A 25,540-nucleotide genomic window follows, 5' to 3' on the forward strand; every position below is an offset into this window, starting at 1 on the left:
TAGAACCTACCACAGCGATCAAAATGTACCTGTAAGGAATCTGCATTTTGGAAGATGGCGGCGCCCAGCGAGGAGACGTACGGACACCGGGAGGATCGGTAAGTATGAAGGGGTGGTGGGGGGGTGGATCGGAGCACAGGGGGGGTAATCGGAGCACAGGGGGGGTGAATACAAACAAGGAGGGAGCGGACAGGAGGACGGGGGAGCCGGCAGGCGGACGGAGGGGACCGGACCCCATAACGGAGGACTGGGGGGGCGATCGGCGGGTGTGGGGGGGGTCACTTGAGTATTTCCAGCCATGGCCGATGATATTGCAGCATCGGCCATGGCTGGATTGTAATATTTCACCAGTTTTTTAGGTGAAATATTACAAATCGCTCTGATTGGCAGTTTCACTTTCAACAGCCAATCAGAGCGATCGTAGCCACGGGGGGGGTGAAGCCACCCCCCCTGGGCTGAAGCACCACTCCCCCTGTCTCTGCAGATCGGGTAAAATCGGAGTTAACCCTTTCACCCGATCTGCAGGGACGCGATCATTCCATGACGCATACGCTGCGTCATAGGTCGGATTGGCACAGACTTTCATGACGCAGCGTATGCGTCAAAGGTCGGGAAGGGGTTAATAAAAACCAAATATATTCCCATCTCACTTGTTTATTTTCACCAGGTAAACCAATATAACTGCTCAAAATTTAGAAATAAACATTTCTGGCATGCAAAAACAAAACCCAAAAAAATTAATGACCAATATAGCCACCTTTCTTTATGATGACACTCAACAGCCTTCCATCCATAGATTCTGTCAGTTGCTTGATCTGTTTACTATCAACATTGCATGCAGCAGCCACCACAGCCTCCCAGACACTGTCCCGAGAGGTGGACTGTTTTCTCTCCATGTAGATCTCACATTTTATGAGGGACCACAGGTTCTCTTTGGGGTTCAGATCAGGTGAACAAGGGGGCCATGTCATTATTTTTTCTTCTTTGAGACCTTTACTGGCCAGCCACGCTGTGGAGTAGTTGGAGGCTTGTGATGAAGCATTGTCCTGTGTTGTGAATTAGACTTTTTTGGCTCCCTCTTGTGGTCACTAGTGGTATGACTCTGAGATTGTCTTTCCCTAGTTTGGCACCCACCTGGGTCATTAGTCCAGGGGTGTTGCTATATGAACTTCCTGAATTCTTAGTCTGGTGCCTGGCATCGTTGTAATCAGTCCTTTCTGTTTGCTCCTGTCTGCTGGTCCTGGTTCATGCAAAATTAAGCTAAGTCCTGCTTCTTTGTTTTTTGGTTATTTGTATTGCTCTTATTTTTTGTCCAGCTTGTACTAAATGTGATTCCTGATTTTGCTGGAAGCTCTAGGGAGCTGGTATTCTCCCCCCGGGCCGTTAGACGGTTCGGGGGTTCTTGAATATCCAGCGTGGATATTTTTGATAGGGTTTTTGCTGACCGTATAAGTCATCTTACTATATTCTGCTATTAGTCAGTGGGCCTCTCTTTGCTAAATACCTAGTTCATTCTTACGTTTGTCTTTTCTTCTTACCTCACCGTTATTATTTGTTGGGGGCTTGTATCCAACTTTTGGGGTCTTTTCTCTGGAGGCAAGAAAGGTCTATCTTTTCCCTTCTAGGGTTAGTTAGTTCTCCGGCTGGCGCGAGACGTCTAGAACCAACGTAGGCACGTTCCCCGGCTGCTGCTATTTGTGGTGCTAGGATTAGCTATACGGTCAGCCCAGTTACCACTGCCCTATGAGCTGGTTTTTTGTGTTTGCAGACTTGGTATTTATTGCAGAGACCCTCTGCCATTGGGGTCATAACAGTCCTGCATGAAAATCATGTTTTTCTTGAACGATGCCGACTCCTTCCTGAACCACTGGTTGAAGAAGTTGTCTTCCAGAAACTGGCAGTAGGTCTGGGAGTTGAGCTTCACTCCATCCTCAACCCGAAAAGGTCCCACAAGTTCATCTTTGATGATACCAGCCCATACCAGTACCCCACCTCCACCTTGCTGGTGTCTCAGAGTGGAGCTCTCTGCCCTTTACTGATCCAGCCTCTGGCCCATCCATCTGGCCCATCAAGAGTCACTCTCATTTCATAAAAAGTCCATAAAACCTTTGAAAAGTCAAGTCTTAAGACATTTCTTGGCCCAGTCTTGAGTTTTTATCTTATGTTTCTTGTTCAAAGGTGGTCGTTTTTCAGCCTTCCTTACCTTGGCCATGTGCCTGAGTATTGCACACATCGTGCTTTTTGTTACTCCAGTAATGTTGCAGCTCTGAAATATGGCAAAACTGGTGGCAAATGGCATCTTGGCAGATTCACTCTTGATTTTCCTCAATTCATGGACAGTTATTTTGCGCCTTTTTTGCCCAACACACTTCTTGTGACCCTGTTGGCTATTTGCCATGAAACACTTGATTGTTCGGTGTTCATGCTTCAAAAGTTTGGAAATTTCAAGACTGCTGCATCCCTTTGCAAGACATCTCACAATTTTGGACTTTTCAGTGCCCGTTAAATCTGTCTTCTGACCCATTTTGCCAAATGAAAGGAAGTTGCCTAATAATTAAGCACACCTTATATAGGGTTTTGATGTCATTAGACAACACCCCTCCTCATTACAGAGATGCACATCACCTGATTTACTTAATTGGTAGTTGGCTCTCAAGCCTGAACAGCTTGGAGTAGGACAACATGTATAAAAAGTATCATGTGATCAAAATACAACTTGCCTAATAATTCTGCACACAGTGTATGATATTAGAGAGAAGGAAAAAGACACAAGATGATAATATGTATTATGGTATGGTATGGTATTATGGATGGAAATAATAGAGAGGAATTATTCGAGAACAAAACGTGATATTCAGATGGAGCCAATCATTGTTTTATAAAACATCACGTTTTAAATGAACCAAAACATGGTGGAACAAAGCTCTGCTCCGTACACACACAGCTCCACTCCGAACACCTCGTACACACACAGCTAAGCTCCGTACACACACGGCTCTGCTCCGCACACCTCGTATACACACGGCTCTGCTCCGCACACCTTGCACACACGGCTCCACTTTGCACACCTCGTACACGTGTGACTCCTCTCCGTACACCCCGTACACATACAGCTCCACTCCATACAGTTCATACACCCGTGGCTCCGCTCCGTACACCTCGTACACACACGGCTCTGCTACATCCACACTATAAACCTCTCCTGACCCCACACATAAACTTCTCCTCATCCAGCACCATGACAACCAGCACAGCAGAGTCCTGCATACACTGAGGCCCCTGATCATGTGACCCCTGACTCCTCCCTCCTGTGACCTCATCACAGGACCTGTGCGCACAGAACAGCCGTATATGTGGTGTGCGATGTGGAGATTCCCCATTACTGGCGCATTAATACTAGTAATATATTGCACAGGGGATATCGCAGCCAATTCCCACAAGAAGAATCCTGGAAACACAGAATTAGAAATGATTCTTTCTCCGCAGTTTCTATAGGACTTAATACATTCCTGATTCCGGAGAGTAATAGAAATACGGCAGAAAACAGGAAGAAAGTTCAGAGAAGAAGCTTCATAGAAAGACACTGAAGTTACAGACGGCGTTTAACCCTTTGGGAGAAACTGTAGCAGGTAAAGACCCCAGTATCCAAATGTTTCCCTTCTAATTGGGGGAAACTCTCACCTGTACCATACCTCCCAACTTTTGAAGACGGCAAAGAGGGACAAAGTTTGTGGCGCGCGAAGCGTGCCGCGGCAAATTTTAGGCCACACCTCTGACCACACCCATTCATAATTAGTCACACCCATATCCACGTCCCAACCACACCCATTTAGCACTGCTGATCACACTGTTTCATATACAATAATTATAAACAAAAAAATATGGCCACACAGTGCCCCATACTGTATAATGACCACACATGATGCTCCATACTGTATAATGACCCCACATGATGCTCCATACTGTATAATGGCCACACATGATGCTCCATACTGTATAATGACCGCACATGATGCTGCATACTGTATAATGGCCACACAGTGCTCCATACTGTATAATGGCCACACAGTGCTCCATACTGTATAATGACCACACATGATGCTCCATACTGTATAATGACCGCACATGATGCTCCATACTGTATAATGGCCACACAGTGCTCCATACTGTATAATGGCCACACCGTGCTCCATACTGTATAATGACCGCACATGATGCTCCATACTGTATAATGACCACACATGATGCTCCATACTGTATAATGACCGCACATGATGCTGCATACTGTATAATGACCCCACATGATGCTCAATACTGTATAATGACCGCACATGATGCTCCATACTGTATAATGGCCACACAGTGCTCCATACTGTATAATGACCACACATGATGCTCAATACTGTATAATGACCGCACATGATGCTCCATACTGTATAATGGCCACACAGTGCTCCATACTGTATAATGACCACACATGATGCTCAATACTCTATAATGACCGCACATGATGCTCCATACTGTATAATGGCCACACAGTGCTCCATACTGTATAATGACCACACATGATGCTCCATACTGTATAATGACCGCACATGATGCTGCATACTGTATAATGACCCCACATGATGCTCAATACTGTATAATGACCGCACATGATGCTCCATACTGTATAATGGCCACACAGTGCTCCATACTGTATAATGACCACACATGATGCTCAATACTGTATAATGACCGCACATGATACTCCATACTGTATAATGGCCACACAGTGCTCCATACTGTATAATGACCACACATGATGCTCAATACTGTATAATGACCACACATGATGCTCCATACTGTATAATGACCGCACATGATGCTCCATACTGTATAATGGCCACACAGTGCTCCATACTGTATAATGACCACACATGATGCTCCATACTGTATAATGACCGCACATGATGCTGCATACTGTATAATGACCCCACATGATGCTCAATACTGTATAATGGCCACACAGTGCTCCATACTGTATAATGACCACACATGATTCTCAATACTGTATAATGACCGCACATGATGCTCCATACTGTATAATGGCCCCACATGATTCTCCATACTGTATAATGACCACACATGATGCTCCATACTGTATAATGACCGCACATGATGCTGCATACTGTATAATGACCGCACATGATGTTCCATACTGTATAATGACCACACATGATGCTCAATACTGTATAATGACCGCACATGATGCTCCATACTGTATAATGGCCACACAGTGCTCCATACTGTATAATGACCACACATGATGCTACATACTGTATAATGACCGCACATGATGCTGCATACTGTATAATGACCCCATATGATGCTCAATACTGTATAATGGCCACACAGTGCTCCATACTGTATAATGACCACACATGATTCTCAATACTGTATAATGACCGCACATGATGCTCCATACTGTATAATGGTCCAACATGATTCTCCATACTGTATAATGACCACACATGATGCTCCATACTGTATAATGACCGCACATGATGCTGCATACTGTATAATGACCGCACATGATGTTCCATACTGTATAATGACCACACATGATGCTCAATACTGTATAATGACCACACATGATGCTCCATACTGTATAATGGCCTCACAGTGCTCCATACTGTATAATGACCACACATGATGCTCCATACTGTATAATGACCCCACATGATGCTCAATACTGTATAATGGCCACACAGTGCTCCATACTGTATAATGACCACACATGATTCTCAATACTGTATAATGACCGCACATGATGCTACATACTGTATAATGGCCCCACATGATTCTCCATACTGTATAATGACCACACATGATGCTCAATACTGTATAATGGCCACACAGTGCTCCATACTGTATAATGACCACACATGATTCTCAATACTGTATAATGACCGCACATGATGCTCCATACTGTATAATGGCCCCACATGATTCTACATACTGTATAATGACCACACATGATGCTCCATACTGTATAATGACCACACATGATGCTCCATACTGTATAATGACCGCACATGATGCTGCATACTGTATAATGACCGCACATGATGCTCCATACTGTATAATGACCACACATGATGCTCAATACTGTATAATGACCGCACATGATGCTCAATACTGTATAATGGCCACACAGTGCTCCATACTGTATAATGACCACACATGATTCTCAATACTGTATAATGACCGCACATGATGCTACATACTGTATAATGGCCCCTCATGATTCTCCATACTGTATAATGACCACACATGATGCTCAATACTGTATAATGGCAACACAGTGCTCCATACTGTATAATGACCACACATGATTCTCAATACTGTATAATGACCGCACATGATGCTCCATACTGTATAATGGCCCCACATGATTCTACATACTGTATAATGACCACACATGATGCTCCATACTGTATAATGACCACACATGATGCTCCATACTGTATAATGACCGCACATGATGCTGCATACTGTATAATGACCGCACATGATGCTCCATACTGTATAATGACCGCACATGATGCTCAATACTGTATAATGGCCACACAGTGCTCCATACTGTATAATGACCACACATGATGCTCCATACTGTATAATGACCGCACATGATGCTGCATACTGTATAATGACCCCACATGATGCTCCATACTGTATAATGGCCACACAGTGCTCCATACTGTATAATGACCACACATGATTCTCAATACTGTATAATGACCGCACATGATGCTCCATACTGTATAATGGCCCCACATGATTCTCCATACTGTATAATGACCACACATGATGCTCCATACTGTATAATGGCCACACAGTGCCCCATACTGTATAATGGCTACACATAATGCTCCATACTGTATAATGGCCACAATATGCTCCATACTGTATAATGACCGCACATGATGCTCCATACTGTATAATGGCCACACAGTGCTCCATACTGTATAATGACCACACATGATGCTCCATACTGAATAATGACCGCACATGATGCTGCATACTGTATAATGACCCCACATGATGCTCAATACTGTATTATGGCCACACAGTGCTCCATACTGTATAATGACCACACATGATTCTCAATACTGTATAATGACCGCACATGATGCTTCATACTGTATAATGGCCCCACATGATTCTCCATACTGTATAATGACCACACATGATGCTCCATACTGTATAATGACCGCACATGATGCTGCATACTGTATAATGACCGCACATGATGTTCCATACTGTATAATGACCACACATGATGCTCAATACTGTATAATGACCGCACATGATGCTCCATGCTGTATAATGGCCACACAGTGCTCCATACTGTATAATGACCACACATGATGCTCCATACTGTATAATGACCGCACATGATGCTGCATACTGTATAATGACCCCAAATGATGGTCAATACTGTATAATGGCCACACAGTGCTCCATACTGTATAATGACCACACATGATTCTCAATACTGTATAATGACCGCACATGATGCTCCATACTGTATAATGGCACCACATGATTCTCCATACTGTATAATGACCACACATGATGCTCCATACTGTATAATAACCGCACATGATGCTGCATACTGTATAATGACCCCAAATGATGGTCAATACTGTATAATGGCCACACAGTGCTCCATACTGTATAATGACCACACATGATTCTCAATACTGTATAATGACCACACATGATGCTCCATACTGTATAATGACCGCACATGATGCTGCATACTGTATAATGACCGCACATGATGTTCCATACTGTATAATGACCACACATGATGCTCAATACTGTATAATGACCGCACATGATGCTCCATACTGTATAATGGCCACACAGTGCTCCATACTGTGTAATGACCACACATGATGCTCCATACTGTATAATGACCGCACATGATGCTGCATACTGTATAATGACTTCATATGATGCTCCATACTGTATAATGACCACACATGATTCTCAATACTGTATAATGACCGCACATGATGCTCCATACTGTATAATGGCCCCACATGATTCTCCATACTGTATAATGACCACACATGATGCTCCATACTGTATAATGACCGCACATGATGCTGCATACTGTATAATGACCGCACATGATTCTCCATACTGTATAATGACCACACATGATGCTCCATACTGTATAATGACCGCACATGATGCTGCATACTGTATAATGACCGCACATGATGTTCCATACTGTATAATGACCACACATGATGCTCAATACTGTATAATGACCGCACATGATGCTCCATACTGTATAATGGCCACACAGTGCTCCATACTGTATAATGACCACACATGATGCTACATACTGTATAATGACCGCACATGATGCTGCATACTGTATAATGACCCCATATGATGCTCAATACTGTATAATGGCCACACAGTGCTCCATACTGTATAATGACCACACATGATTCTCAATACTGTATAATGACCGCACATGATGCTCCATACTGTATAATGGTCCAACATGATTCTCCATACTGTATAATGACCACACATGATGCTCCATACTGTATAATGACCGCACATGATGCTGCATACTGTATAATGACCGCACATGATGTTCCATACTGTATAATGACCACACATGATGCTCAATACTGTATAATGACCACACATGATGCTCCATACTGTATAATGGCCTCACAGTGCTCCATACTGTATAATGACCACACATGATGCTCCATACTGTATAATGACCCCACATGATGCTCAATACTGTATAATGGCCACACAGTGCTCCATACTGTATAATGACCACACATGATTCTCAATACTGTATAATGACCGCACATGATGCTACATACTGTATAATGGCCCCACATGATTCTCCATACTGTATAATGACCACACATGATGCTCAATACTGTATAATGGCCACACAGTGCTCCATACTGTATAATGACCACACATGATTCTCAATACTGTATAATGACCGCACATGATGCTCCATACTGTATAATGGCCCCACATGATTCTACATACTGTATAATGACCACACATGATGCTCCATACTGTATAATGACCACACATGATGCTCCATACTGTATAATGACCGCACATGATGCTGCATACTGTATAATGACCGCACATGATGCTCCATACTGTATAATGACCACACATGATGCTCAATACTGTATAATGACCGCACATGATGCTCAATACTGTATAATGGCCACACAGTGCTCCATACTGTATAATGACCACACATGATTCTCAATACTGTATAATGACCGCACATGATGCTACATACTGTATAATGGCCCCTCATGATTCTCCATACTGTATAATGACCACACATGATGCTCAATACTGTATAATGGCAACACAGTGCTCCATACTGTATAATGACCACACATGATTCTCAATACTGTATAATGACCGCACATGATGCTCCATACTGTATAATGGCCCCACATGATTCTACATACTGTATAATGACCACACATGATGCTCCATACTGTATAATGACCACACATGATGCTCCATACTGTATAATGACCGCACATGATGCTGCATACTGTATAATGACCGCACATGATGCTCCATACTGTATAATGACCACACATGATGCTCAATACTGTATAATGACCGCACATGATGTTCCATACTGTATAATGACCACACATGATGCTCAATACTGTATAATGACCGCACATGATGCTGCATACTGTATAATGACCGCACATGATGTTCCATACTGTATAATGACCACACATGATGCTCAATACTGTATAATGACCACACATGATGCTCCATACTGTATAATGGCCTCACAGTGCTCCATACTGTATAATGACCACACATGATGCTCCATACTGTATAATGACCCCACATGATGCTCAATACTGTATAATGGCCACACAGTGCTCCATACTGTATAATGACCACACATGATTCTCAATACTGTATAATGACCGCACATGATGCTACATACTGTATAATGGCCCCACATGATTCTCCATACTGTATAATGACCACACATGATGCTCAATACTGTATAATGGCCACACAGTGCTCCATACTGTATAATGACCACACATGATTCTCAATACTGTATAATGACCGCACATGATGCTCCATACTGTATAATGGCCCCACATGATTCTACATACTGTATAATGACCACACATGATGCTCCATACTGTATAATGACCACACATGATGCTCCATACTGTATAATGACCGCACATGATGCTGCATACTGTATAATGACCGCACATGATGCTCCATACTGTATAATGACCACACATGATGCTCAATACTGTATAATGACCGCACATGATGCTCAATACTGTATAATGGCCACACAGTGCTCCATACTGTATAATGACCACACATGATTCTCAATACTGTATAATGACCGCACATGATGCTACATACTGTATAATGGCCCCTCATGATTCTCCATACTGTATAATGACCACACATGATGCTCAATACTGTATAATGGCAACACAGTGCTCCATACTGTATAATGACCACACATGATTCTCAATACTGTATAATGACCGCACATGATGCTCCATACTGTATAATGGCCCCACATGATTCTACATACTGTATAATGACCACACATGATGCTCCATACTGTATAATGACCACACATGATGCTCCATACTGTATAATGACCGCACATGATGCTGCATACTGTATAATGACCGCACATGATGCTCCATACTGTATAATGACCACACATGATGCTCAATACTGTATAATGACCGCACATGATGCTCAATACTGTATAATGGCCACACAGTGCTCCATACTGTATAATGACCACACATGATGCTCCATACTGTATAATGACCGCACATGATGCTGCATACTGTATAATGACCCCACATGATGCTCCATACTGTATAATGGCCACACAGTGCTCCATACTGTATAATGACCACACATGATTCTCAATACTGTATAATGACCGCACATGATGCTCCATACTGTATAATGGCCCCACATGATTCTCCATACTGTATAATGACCACACATGATGCTCCATACTGTATAATGGCCACACAGTGCCCCATACTGTATAATGGCTACACATAATGCTCCATACTGTATAATGGCCACAATATGCTCCATACTGTATAATGACCGCACATGATGCTCCATACTGTATAATGGCCACACAGTGCTCCATACTGTATAATGACCACACATGATGCTCCATACTGAATAATGACCGCACATGATGCTGCATACTGTATAATGACCCCACATGATGCTCAATACTGTATTATGGCCACACAGTGCTCCATACTGTATAATGACCACACATGATTCTCAATACTGTATAATGACCGCACATGATGCTTCATACTGTATAATGGCCCCACATGATTCTCCATACTGTATAATGACCACACATGATGCTCCATACTGTATAATGACCGCACATGATGCTGCATACTGTATAATGACCGCACATGATGTTCCATACTGTATAATGACCACACATGATGCTCAATACTGTATAATGACCGCACATGATGCTCCATGCTGTATAATGGCCACACAGTGCTCCATACTGTATAATGACCACACATGATGCTCCATACTGTATAATGACCGCACATGATGCTGCATACTGTATAATGACCCCAAATGATGGTCAATACTGTATAATGGCCACACAGTGCTCCATACTGTATAATGACCACACATGATTCTCAATACTGTATAATGACCGCACATGATGCTCCATACTGTATAATGGCACCACATGATTCTCCATACTGTATAATGACCACACATGATGCTCCATACTGTATAATAACCGCACATGATGCTGCATACTGTATAATGACCCCAAATGATGGTCAATACTGTATAATGGCCACACAGTGCTCCATACTGTATAATGACCACACATGATTCTCAATACTGTATAATGACCACACATGATGCTCCATACTGTATAATGACCGCACATGATGCTGCATACTGTATAATGACCGCACATGATGTTCCATACTGTATAATGACCACACATGATGCTCAATACTGTATAATGACCGCACATGATGCTCCATACTGTATAATGGCCACACAGTGCTCCATACTGTGTAATGACCACACATGATGCTCCATACTGTATAATGACCGCACATGATGCTGCATACTGTATAATGACTTCATATGATGCTCCATACTGTATAATGACCACACATGATTCTCAATACTGTATAATGACCGCACATGATGCTCCATACTGTATAATGGCCCCACATGATTCTCCATACTGTATAATGACCACACATGATGCTCCATACTGTATAATGACCGCACATGATGCTGCATACTGTATAATGACCGCACATGATTCTCCATACTGTATAATGACCACACATGATGCTCCATACTGTATAATGACCGCACATGATGCTGCATACTGTATAATGACCGCACATGATGTTCCATACTGTATAATGACCACACATGATGCTCAATACTGTATAATGACCGCACATGATGCTCCATACTGTATAATGGCCACACAGTGCTCCATACTGTATAATGACCACACATGATGCTACATACTGTATAATGACCGCACATGATGCTGCATACTGTATAATGACCCCATATGATGCTCAATACTGTATAATGGCCACACAGTGCTCCATACTGTATAATGACCACACATGATTCTCAATACTGTATAATGACCGCACATGATGCTCCATACTGTATAATGGTCCAACATGATTCTCCATACTGTATAATGACCACACATGATGCTCCATACTGTATAATGACCGCACATGATGCTGCATACTGTATAATGACCGCACATGATGTTCCATACTGTATAATGACCACACATGATGCTCAATACTGTATAATGACCACACATGATGCTCCATACTGTATAATGGCCTCACAGTGCTCCATACTGTATAATGACCACACATGATGCTCCATACTGTATAATGACCCCACATGATGCTCAATACTGTATAATGGCCACACAGTGCTCCATACTGTATAATGACCACACATGATTCTCAATACTGTATAATGACCGCACATGATGCTACATACTGTATAATGGCCCCACATGATTCTCCATACTGTATAATGACCACACATGATGCTCAATACTGTATAATGGCCACACAGTGCTCCATACTGTATAATGACCACACATGATTCTCAATACTGTATAATGACCGCACATGATGCTCCATACTGTATAATGGCCCCACATGATTCTACATACTGTATAATGACCACACATGATGCTCCATACTGTATAATGACCACACATGATGCTCCATACTGTATAATGACCGCACATGATGCTGCATACTGTATAATGACCGCACATGATGCTCCATACTGTATAATGACCACACATGATGCTCAATACTGTATAATGACCGCACATGATGCTCAATACTGTATAATGGCCACACAGTGCTCCATACTGTATAATGACCACACATGATTCTCAATACTGTATAATGACCGCACATGATGCTACATACTGTATAATGGCCCCTCATGATTCTCCATACTGTATAATGACCACACATGATGCTCAATACTGTATAATGGCAACACAGTGCTCCATACTGTATAATGACCACACATGATTCTCAATACTGTATAATGACCGCACATGATGCTCCATACTGTATAATGGCCCCACATGATTCTACATACTGTATAATGACCACACATGATGCTCCATACTGTATAATGACCACACATGATGCTCCATACTGTATAATGACCGCACATGATGCTGCATACTGTATAATGACCGCACATGATGCTCCATACTGTATAATGACCACACATGATGCTCAATACTGTATAATGACCGCACATGATGCTCAATACTGTATAATGGCCACACAGTGCTCCATACTGTATAATGACCACACATGATGCTCCATACTGTATAATGACCGCACATGATGCTGCATACTGTATAATGACCCCACATGATGCTCCATACTGTATAATGGCCACACAGTGCTCCATACTGTATAATGACCACACATGATTCTCAATACTGTATAATGACCGCACATGATGCTCCATACTGTATAATGGCCCCACATGATTCTCCATACTGTATAATGACCACACATGATGCTCCATACTGTATAATGGCCACACAGTGCCCCATACTGTATAATGGCTACACATAATGCTCCATACTGTATAATGGCCACAATATGCTCCATACTGTATAATGACCGCACATGATGCTCCATACTGTATAATGGCCACACAGTGCTCCATACTGTATAATGACCACACATGATGCTCCATACTGAATAATGACCGCACATGATGCTGCATACTGTATAATGACCCCACATGATGCTCAATACTGTATTATGGCCACACAGTGCTCCATACTGTATAATGACCACACATGATTCTCAATACTGTATAATGACCGCACATGATGCTTCATACTGTATAATGGCCCCATATGATTCTCCATACTGTATAATGACCACACATGATGCTCCATACTGTATAATGACCGCACATGATGCTGCATACTGTATAATGACCGCACATGATGTTCCATACTGTATAATGACCACACATGATGCTCAATACTGTATAATGACCGCACATGATGCTCCATGCTGTATAATGGCCACACAGTGCTCCATACTGTATAATGACCACACATGATGCTCCATACTGTATAATGACCGCACATGATGCTGCATACTGTATAATGACCCCAAATGATGGTCAATACTGTATAATGGCCACACAGTGCTCCATACTGTATAATGACCACACATGATTCTCAATACTGTATAATGACCGCACATGATGCTCCATACTGTATAATGGCACCACATGATTCTCCATACTGTATAATGACCACACATGATGCTCCATACTGTATAATAACCGCACATGATGCTGCATACTGTATAATGACCCCAAATGATGGTCAATACTGTATAATGGCCACACAGTGCTCCATACTGTATAATGACCACACATGATTCTCAATACTGTATAATGACCACACATGATGCTCCATACTGTATAATGACCGCACATGATGCTGCATACTGTATAATGACCGCACATGATGTTCCATACTGTATAATGACCACACATGATGCTCAATACTGTATAATGACCGCACATGATGCTCCATACTGTATAATGGCCACACAGTGCTCCATACTGTGTAATGACCACACATGATGCTCCATACTGTATAATGACCGCACATGATGCTGCATACTGTATAATGACTTCATATGATGCTCCATACTGTATAATGACCACACATGATTCTCAATACTGTATAATGACCGCACATGATGCTCCATACTGTATAATAGCCCCACATGATTCTCCATACTGTATAATGACCACACATGATGCTCCATACTGTATAATGACCGCACATGATGCTGCATACTGTATAATGACCGCACATGATGTTCCATACTGTATAATGACCACACATGATGCTCAATACTGTATAATGACCGCACATGATGCTCCATACTGTGTAATGGCCACACAGTGCTCCATACTGTATAATGACCACACATGATGCTCCATACTGTATAATGACCGCACATGATTCTCCATACTGTATAATGACCCCACATGATGCTCAATACTGTATAATGGCCACACAGTGCTCCATACTGTATAATGACCACACATGATTCTCAATACTGTATAATGACCGCACATGATGCTCCATACTGTATAATGGCCCCACATGATTCTCCATACTGTATAATGACCACACATGATGCTCCATACTGTATAATGACCACACATGATGCTCCATACTGTATAATGACCGCACATGATGCTCCATACTGTATAATGACCGCACATGATGCTCCATACTGTATTATGACCACACATGATGCTCAATACTGTATAATGACCGCACATGATGCTCCATACTGTATAATGGCCACACAGTGCTCCATACTGTATAATGACCACACATGATGCTCCATACTGTATAATGACCGCACATGATGCTGCATACTGTATAATGACCCCACATGATGCTCCATACTGTATAATGGCCACACAGTGCTCCATACTGTATAATGACCACACATGATTCTCAATACTGTATAATGACCGCACATGATGCTCCATACTGTATAATGCCCCCACATGATTCTCCATACTGTATAATGACCACACATGATGCTCCATACTGTATAATGGCCACAATATGCTCCATACTGTATAATGACCGCACATGATGCTCCATACTGTATAATGGCCACACAGTGCTCCATACTGTATAATGACCACACATGATGCTCCATACTGTATAATGACCGCACATGATGCTCCATACTGTATAATAGCCCCACATGATGCTCCATACTGTATGATGACCGCACATGATGCTGCATACTGTATAATGACCGCACATGATGCTCCATACTGTATAATGACCACACATGATGCTCAATACTGTATAATGACCGCACATGATGCTCCATACTGTATAATGGCCACACAGTGCTCCATACTGTATAATGACCACACATGATGCTCCATACTGTATAATGACCGCACATGATGCTGCATACGGTATAATGACCCCACATGATGCTCCATACTGTATAATGGCCACACAGTGCTCCGTACTTTATAGTGACCACACATGATTCTCAATACTGTATAATGACCGCACATGATGCTCCATACTGTATAATGGCCCCACATGATTCTCCATACTGTATAATGACCACACATGATGCTCCATACTGTATAATGGCCACACAGTGCCCCATACTGTATAATGGCCACACATAATGCTCCATACTGTATAATGGCCACAATATGCTCCATACTGTATAATGGCCACACATGATGCTTAATACTGTATAATGACCCCCCCTCCTGTATGCATGGCTCATATCCCCCCTGTATGCATGGCTCATATTCCCCCCTGTATGCATGGCTCATATTCCCCCCTGTAAGCATGGCTCATATTCCCCCCCTGTATGCATGGCTCATATTCCCCCTCCCCCTGTATGCATGGCTCATATTCCCCCCTCCAGTATGCATGGCTCATATTCCCCCCCCGTATGCATGGCTCATATTCCCCCTCCTGTATGCATGGCTCATATTCCCCCCCGAATGCATGGCTCATATTTCCCGCTCCTGTATGCATGGCTCATTTCCCCCTCCCTGTATGCATGGCTCATTCCCCCCCCCGTATGCATGGCTCATTCCCCCCCCCGTATGCATGGCTCATTTCCCCCCCCCTCTATGCGTGGCTCATTTCCCCCCCCCCCTGTATGCATGGCTCATTTCCCCCCCCCCCTGTATGCATGGCTCATTTCCCCCCCCTGTATGCATGGCTCATGGGGGGGCGGGGCGGGGGGGGCGGGCGGGAGGTGGCCCAGCTTTTATTAAAAAAAAAAAAAACAGCAACAAACCTTGCGTAGTGCGGGACAACTAATGTCCCTCCCGGGATCGCGGGGCTGATTGTCAAAATCAGGACAGTCCCGCGGGATCCGGGACGATTGGGAGGTATGCCTGTACTAATCCTTGGACAGTTCTGACAAACACGGAAAATTGCCCCTTTATGGATGGGACAGAAAGTCTGTTTAGTCACTTTAGCTTCATAGTATCAGCTGTAATCTAATGGTGAGATAGCGATTTACCCTGAAGACTCACAAATGGTGGGGTTGTTATAAATATGTTAGATTTAGGAAGTTTTTGTGTTGCCTCCTTATAAGGATCACAATGGTTTTGTTCCTTTTCCGCTGATAGATACTGTAAGATTGCACTCACTAACGGGTGGGGGATTACTCGCTTGGCACGGGATTCAAGCACACGGGCACAAATTTTCACTTTAACAGTCCATGTGGTTTATTGTGGAGTCATAAGCCACAGAAATATGAACAGCAAGCACACAGTCTTTACATCATAGTATATGGCTTTGAAACACGGTCACTAAACACGCCTAACCACTGTGTCCAGTTATCGTGGGTGACCGCACGTCATACAGTTCATTAATGCCCAGGGAGCACAACAGGCACCAACATACGACATTACGGTTGCAGCAACTAAACACACTGGTCCTCCTTTGACCAGTTCCCGTGGGTTACCACACAGTTCAAAGAAGCAATAAGTACCAACAGTCTATAGAGGTACCTTACAGGAGCTCCTGCTCCACCTGCTGACTCTTTGTCAGTCCACTCTTCTGGGTAAGCTGCCTCACAGGGATCACCAACTTGCCTGGGCGCCACACATTAGTCAGTCCAGACCCACCGAAGGACGGTAGCTTCCCCAACAGTTTCACTGTGCGCTTCTCAGGGATCCGGTCCTACTCCCAGGACCTCCCAACACAAAACAGTCCAAAGCCCCACCACTTGCTGTTCAGGAATCCTACTCCCAGGACTTCCAACACGGGCTTCCAGGACCTTGTACTTGGACCCTTCAGATCCAAACACTGGAACCACACAGAAACATGTGACCCACACCCTGGTCACATTATATACCTTTTAACCACTCCCTTGGGTGGGAGTGTGGGTGTGTGTGGCTAGTTTGTCCCGCCCATCTCACATAACTAGCCCTGCCAACCTCCCATGATAAACATACAACACTATAACTATAGGACTACAGGTCCCAGAACACCACATCGCTTCAGGCTGGCAGCGCAGAGTCTTCTCCTCTGCGACACACGTATCGGCCATTCACAATACTGCCAGACTTTATCACATTACCACAGTCATGCCTGCGATTGTCATGCATTCCTATGGCCTCAATACGCCTCCGTGCGTATACTGGGGAGACCATGCAGCGCCCCCTACCTGCTACAGGGGTCAATGCATCACATACCCCCCCCCCCCTCTGTTCACACCTGTGGGGTTGAACATTTGTCTTAACCCAGGGGCCTCGAGACCGGGTACCCAAGTCACCTTGCCCTACCAGTCGAGAGGGCCCTCTCAGTCGGATTTGGGCATCATGGTCAAGCTGGCGTCGCAATCCCCTTGCACCCATATGACCTGTCTGGACTGACTCTTTGTCAACACGTCCATTACCGGGTCTCCCACCTAGGCCACTCAACACTGAGCTAACTGAGGAGTCACTGCCTCTAACTCTTCCTTCAGGCTGAGTACTTCCACCCGTTTGTTTGTCCACATTTCGGGTCGAAAGTGGCTGCCATCTTCTTTGCCTTTCTGGCAGCTGTTTATTAACTTGCAGTCTCTCAAGTCTCAGCTCCTCTACCTCCCTTAGGTATGCCATGCGATATTCCAGGAGCATGCGGATATTCTCAAGACTCTCTCTGGATCCGACAACAAGGAATGGAACCATCCCATCTTCACCCATGACCTGGACCTCGTCATCAGCCGGTATCTTCAGTCTCTTCACACCGGATTTATCCACCATCTCCTGCATCACTCTCCCAAGTCTCCCAATGACTTTCGCCACCAGAACTTTGGGTACTTGGACTGTGTCTTCCACTAAGCCCAGCCGACTTTGAGCTTTCCTTTCACGCTCCAAATGTCGAACGGCTTCATTATTCTTCATAATGATCTTCTGTTTTGTATGGAGGCAGTGTAGGTGCATATCCCTCAGGACAGCCACCCGCTTCTGTGACTTCCTTAGTCGACAGTATGACCAATTGCTGAGTCTCAGGCGCCCAGTGCACACTACATGCCTCTATTGCCTTTCTAAAGGCCTCATGCACACCCTTACTGGCACACACTTCTTGCATGTCTTCGGGTACTTCTAGTATGCTCTTGAAAAGCGGGGTCTCACTCTCTTCAAGGACAGACGGCTCCTGCTTTGCCATGGCCCTTTTCATCAAGACCTCTGCCACCACCGGGTGACCGTCTTGCTCCGCTCTTAGCGCACACTTTTCTCCAGCTTTACCCTCTTCCAGACCCCTGGTCAAGATGGGCATTAGCAGCTTCACCTCGTTACCACTCTGGTACTGGCACGGTAAGTCTGCGACCACCACCTCTTTCTCTTGTAGAGGGCCTTTTAGTGCTTCTCTGAGCACTTCCATGTCTTCCTTTAGTGCCTTGGTCACAATTTGCCACTTTAACAGGTGACCTCTGAGCTCTGCCACCTCTTTCTCCAAGGCACCCACACGGCACTCAGCAGCCTGTCTCTTAAGCTCCTCTTGCTTTAACCGGGTATCCACTTCAGGCCCCACTCCTTTGGTGGCCTCCTCCCCTTTTTCACAAGGTGCAACTGGTACCACCTCTTTGCACACTTTACGTCTCCGGCGACCAAAGGATTTGCCCTTCTTGTGGGGCTCTTCTCCACTGAACTCCCCTACTTCCTCCGAGTCACAGTCACCCTCGTATTCTGTGTCATACCCCACAGTATGGCGAACCTCCAAGTCACACCCCAACCGGGTGTCAGCTTCACAGGCTTTATTAACCATGTCACTTAAAGTCATCTTGGGGTACACATCAGGTGACATGTGCATAAGTTGGGCATACGCTCCCTCCCCACTGGTCAACCTGACGTCTGACCCATCAGTTTTGTGAGGTGTTTCTGCCAACGTTGTGTCACTAAGTTGGGCCCGTTCACCATTTTCCTTGGTCATGCCCACCTTAGGATTGTCAACTCTAGGGGGCGCATTCTCAACATTACTACCTCCCATACACATAATTTCCACAAACACTTCACCCTTTTTCCACCAGTCCCACAGTGCTTCCAAATCTTGTCCTATTACCATAGGACACGGCAAGCTCGGGACTACAGCCACCTCATGGTATGTGGAAACATCAGCTGCGACAATGTAGAAAGTGGCTACCTGAAGACCTTTACTGTTCCCAGGTGACACAGAACTTCCTGGAAGGGTCCTCAGCAAAGACGCTTCCCTCCCGGGGTCTATCAACCCCCGCACACGCTCTCCATCCAGCCAAAAAGGACAGTCGTGACTCCTCACTGATTGCCGCCCCTTTTTTTGGCTCTGCCCCTTTTGGGCAAGTGCTCCGTTTTTTGACACCACCCCTGTTTGGGTTACAGCCCCCTTTTGGGATTCCACCCCTTTTTGGGCAACCATCCCTGTCTGGGTCACCACCCACTTTTATGGACACCACCCCTTTTAGGGACACCACCCCTTCCCTGGGGCACACCCCATGGACTCCCACGGCACTCTTAAGCACCAGTTCGCACAGTACACACACTATGTCCCTGGGCTTGCACTGGCCCTTTAAGAGTCTGCACGACCTGGGGAAAAAAAAAATATTTTTTATATATATGTCACTTCACCAGTTCCTGCTGGTACTGCCACAGCTCCCGCTGCAGTCACATACAACCGGCACCTCCGGCTGCCCACCACAAGCCGCTGCTGCCGCCACTGCTGCTGCGGAATCTCTTGCTGCAACCACGGCTACACTCCACAACGCTCTACCGCAGACTTTGTGGACCCGCCGATCCACAGCAAGCCATTTGTCACCTTCGTGGACCCGCCGATCCACAGCAAGATGCTTGTCAGCTTCGTAACCCCGCTGAGTTACAGGCAGACACAATCTTCGTGGCCCCGCCGAGCCACAGCAATTAACTCCACTCTGAACGTGCTTCCTGGACCGTTGCCTGCATTCTCCACCCTATGTAAGATTGCACTCACTAACGAGTAGGGGATTACTCGCTTGGCACGGGATTCAAGCACATGGGCACAAATTTTCACTTTAACAGTCCATGTGGTTTATTGTGGAGTCATAAGCCACAGAAATATGAACAGCAAGCACACAGTCTTTACATCATAGTATATGGCTTTGAAACACGGTCACTAAACACGCCGAACCACTGTGTCCAGTTATCGTGGAGACCGCACGCCATACCGTTCATTAATGCCCATGGAGCACAAGAGGCACCAACATATGACATTACGATTGCAGCAACTAAACACGCTGGTCCTCCTTTGACCAGTTCCCGTGGGTTACCACACAGTTCAAAGAAACAATAAGCACCAACAGTCTATGGAGGTACCTTATGGGAGCTCCTGCTCCACCTGCTGACTCCTTGTCAGTCCACTCTTTTGGGTAAGCTGCCTCACAGGGATCACCAACTTGCCTGGGCGGCACACATTAGTCAGTCCAGACCCACCGAAGGACGGTAGCTTCCCCAACAGTTTCACTGTGCGCTTCTCAGGGATTCGGTCCTACTCCCAGGACCTCCCTACACACAACAGTCCAAAGCCCCACCATGTGCTGTTCAGGAATCCTACTCCCAGGACTTCCAACATGGGCTTCCAGGACCTTGTACTTGGACCCTTCAGATCCAAACACTGGAACCACACAGAAACATGTGACCCACACCCTGGTCACATTATATACCTTTTATCCACTCCCCTGGGTGGGAGTGTGGGTGTGTGTGGCTAGTTTGTCCCGCCCATTTCACATAACTAGCCCTGCCAACCTCCCATGACAAACATACAACACTATAACTATAGGACTACAGGTCCCAAAACACCACATCGCTTCAGGCTGGCAGCACAGAGTCTTCTCCTCTGCGACACACGTATCGGCCATTCACAATACTGCCGGACTTTATCACATTACCACAGTCATGCCTGCGATTGTCATGCATTCCTATGGCCTCAATATGCCTCCGTGCGTATACTAGGGAGACCATGCAGCGCCCCCTACCTGTTACAGGGGTCACTGCATCACAATACAAATGACCGAACTATGAAAGACGGGAACCAAGGAAACATGTATTACTCTCATAGTCTGATGCCCCTTTCTTGGCCTCCACACAGTATAATGTTACCCCAGTATCGCCATCCCCTCTGCATACAGTATAATGTTCCCCCAGTATTGCCATCCTCCTCACATTATGATAGTACAAGATGCCCACACAATGATACCACCCAAATCACTGGATAATAAATCCTCACTTATCTCCATTCTTGATGCCTTACAGTGCCTCTTTTATGGTTCCTATACACAGTATAATGTTCCCACAGTTCCGCCATCCCCAATTTTTGGGGGTGTTTTTTATGTAATATAAGGAAGCCTACAAGAAAATGCTAAAAAAAACCCCATCATATCCAGAGAAAAAAAACACTGTACATCAGAGGTGTCAAACTGCATTCCTCAAGGGCCGCCAACAGGTCATGTTTTCAGGATTTCCTTGTATTGCACATGTGATAATTTAATCACCTGCACAGAATGATTCCAGCACCTTGTGGAATGCTAAGGAAATCCTGAAAACATGACCTGTTGGCGGCCCTCGAGGAATGCAGTTTGACACCTCTGCTGTACATAGAGACGTTGGCAGCAGATAACTCCTGTCTTGATGTTCTTACAAAACAAGATTTTATAAAAGCCTCAAACTTCTGTGTATGAATCAAACATGAGATCTAACGTGATAGAAGATTACAGTGCAGAGAAGACAAGAAACATACATAAAAATGGCCAGTGGTGATGGAGTCAGTGACAGACTCTGGTCAAATATGTTCCTAGAGCCGTAGTAGAAGATGAAGATGTCGCCCTCATCATGAAGTTGTTATTTCTTGTGTTACGTGTAATGAGTGTCTCCTGCAGTATTGCTAATGCCGATTCCAGTGTCGGTAAATGAAACGACAATTAGCGTTATGGAAGATGAGTCTATGAGAAACGTATTCAGCTGCCGACTCCAAGGAAGAAAATGATTGTTGTCCGTGGCCTAAAATATATAGGTTTTATTAGTAGATGTAAAGAAGAAAACTAAATACTGTAAAATACTAATAATACCATTGGTGATAGGGTCCCCGCCATTCTCTGTATTTCCTACTCAGTCCCAATGATCTTGTGTTTCCTACAGCCAAACAGTTTGTGAAGCAGTGAGTAACATAGCCAGTGATTGGGAGCATGGAGGAGATGTCTTAGGCTACGTTCACACTTGCGTTGTGCGCCGCAGCGTCGGCGCTGCAACGCAAACAAAAAAGCAGCAAAACGCATGCACAACGCTGCGTTTTGCGCCGCATGCGTCCTTTTTTTCATTGATTTTGGACGCAGCAAAAATGCAACTTGCTGCGTCCTCTGCGCCCGGACGCGGGCGCCGCAGGGACGCATGCGGCGCAAAACGCAAGTGCGACGCATGTCCATGCACCCCCATGTTAAATATAGGGGCGCATGACGCATGCGGCGACGCTGCGGCGCCCGACGCTGCGGCGCAGACCGCAAATGTGAACGTAGCCTAAGTCAGCAATTCAACTTATGTTCCAGTCCACACAAGACTAGAGAATACAACATCTACACATTCCATCTCCTCATATGTTTCCCTTATTATCTCCAGTAATTGTATTATTACATGGGATTTTTATGATGTTACATTGACTCATCTTCTCATTCAGGTGTCTACAATATCGGATCCTCTCAGTGAAGATCTATATATAAGAGAATTTTCCTGATTTACCCATCAAGGATGGATATGGACAGGGACAAGATGGTGGAGAGAATATTACACCTCACCCTAGAAATCCTCTTGCTATGAGCGATTCTGATGATATCACATTACATGATTCTTATCTATGGGAATAACAGATGGACAGAACTGGAGAGGTGACGACTCTGGAAGTATCTGTAATGAGATTTTTAAATGTGTCTCTCCATTCACAGGATTACACAGTAGTGAAGAAGACCTCTAGTGAGCGCTGTCAGGCCCCTGTGTCTGAAGGATGGGGAAGACGCCTGAGCCCAGTCATGGGGCCTCCACCTCACTCCGATACATGAGGAAATCAATGACCAGAAGATCCTAGAACTCACCTACAAGATGATTGAGCTGCTGACTGGAGAGGTGACACTGCTGGGACATTATTCAGTAAGCTATGAAGGGATCCGATCGATGACGGTATCATTGTATGTGTCAGGTTCCTATAAAGTGTCAGGATGTCGCCATCTATTTCTCCCTGGAGGAGTGGGAGTATTTAGAAGGACATAAAGATGTATACAAGGAAATTCCCCAGCCCCTCACATCACCAGGTAATAGACAGGACTAAATACACACATCCTATAATTATCTATATGCAAAGAATGAATTCTGTCCCTGCTTGTGTTTCCTCTAGATCTATCCAGTAAGAGGACAACACCAGAGAGATGTCCCCGTCCTCTTCTTCCACAGGACTGTAAACAAGAAGATCCCAGTGTTCCTCAGGATCTTCAGATAGATGGAGAGAAGGTGTCATGAGATCTCCCCTATGATGTGTAGCCGGCTGTGAAGGTCTTGTGCTCAGTTTTATCCACCATTATTGTTTTATACTTGTATAATGAGAACAGTGGAGATGGCAGAATTAGAGCTAATCATAGATGTTACTTCTCCATCTCTCTGTAACTTTTACAATATTTATTTCTGGGTGAAGATCTGACCCATATTAATACTACAGATACATATGTGAGGGGTGATGATCAATGTAAAGAGGCGATTCCTACATATGACTACACAGGTGAGTAGTAACCACTAAATGCAGAGAAGTCACAGATTC

The 25,540-nt window shown here is 44.5% G+C and overlaps 1 protein-coding gene across 1 annotated transcript; it reads left to right on the top strand.

Moving 5' to 3' along the window:
* The first annotated feature begins 3,364 nt into the window (after positions 1 to 3,364).
* Positions 3,365 to 25,486, top strand: LOC143764683 (oocyte zinc finger protein XlCOF8.4-like). The gene is made up of 4 exons (XM_077250513.1): positions 3,365 to 3,629; positions 24,678 to 24,855; positions 24,929 to 25,040; positions 25,124 to 25,486. Exons 2-4 carry the CDS (start codon positions 24,832 to 24,834, stop codon positions 25,243 to 25,245), a joined length of 258 nt encoding a protein of 85 aa, XP_077106628.1. The 5' UTR covers positions 3,365 to 3,629; positions 24,678 to 24,831; the 3' UTR covers positions 25,246 to 25,486.
* The last annotated feature ends 54 nt before the right edge of the window (positions 25,487 to 25,540 follow it).

The sequence above is a fragment of the Ranitomeya variabilis genome, chromosome 4 (genome assembly GCF_051348905.1).
Source record: "Ranitomeya variabilis isolate aRanVar5 chromosome 4, aRanVar5.hap1, whole genome shotgun sequence".
In the NCBI taxonomy this organism is placed as follows: domain Eukaryota; kingdom Metazoa; phylum Chordata; class Amphibia; order Anura; family Dendrobatidae; genus Ranitomeya; species Ranitomeya variabilis.

What these genes read in the sequence shown, in the direction of transcription:
- LOC143764683 (XM_077250513.1), top strand. Translation starts at nt 24,832, where the DNA reads ATGATTGAGCTGCTGACTGGAGAG. An exon ending in TTGAGCTGCTGACTGGAGAG is followed by an intron (nt 24,856 to 24,928) that starts GTGACACTGCTG and finishes TGTATGTGTCAG; the next exon opens with GTTCCTATAAAGTGTCAGGA. An exon ending in CCAGCCCCTCACATCACCAG is followed by an intron (nt 25,041 to 25,123) that starts GTAATAGACAGG and finishes TGTTTCCTCTAG; the next exon opens with ATCTATCCAGTAAGAGGACA.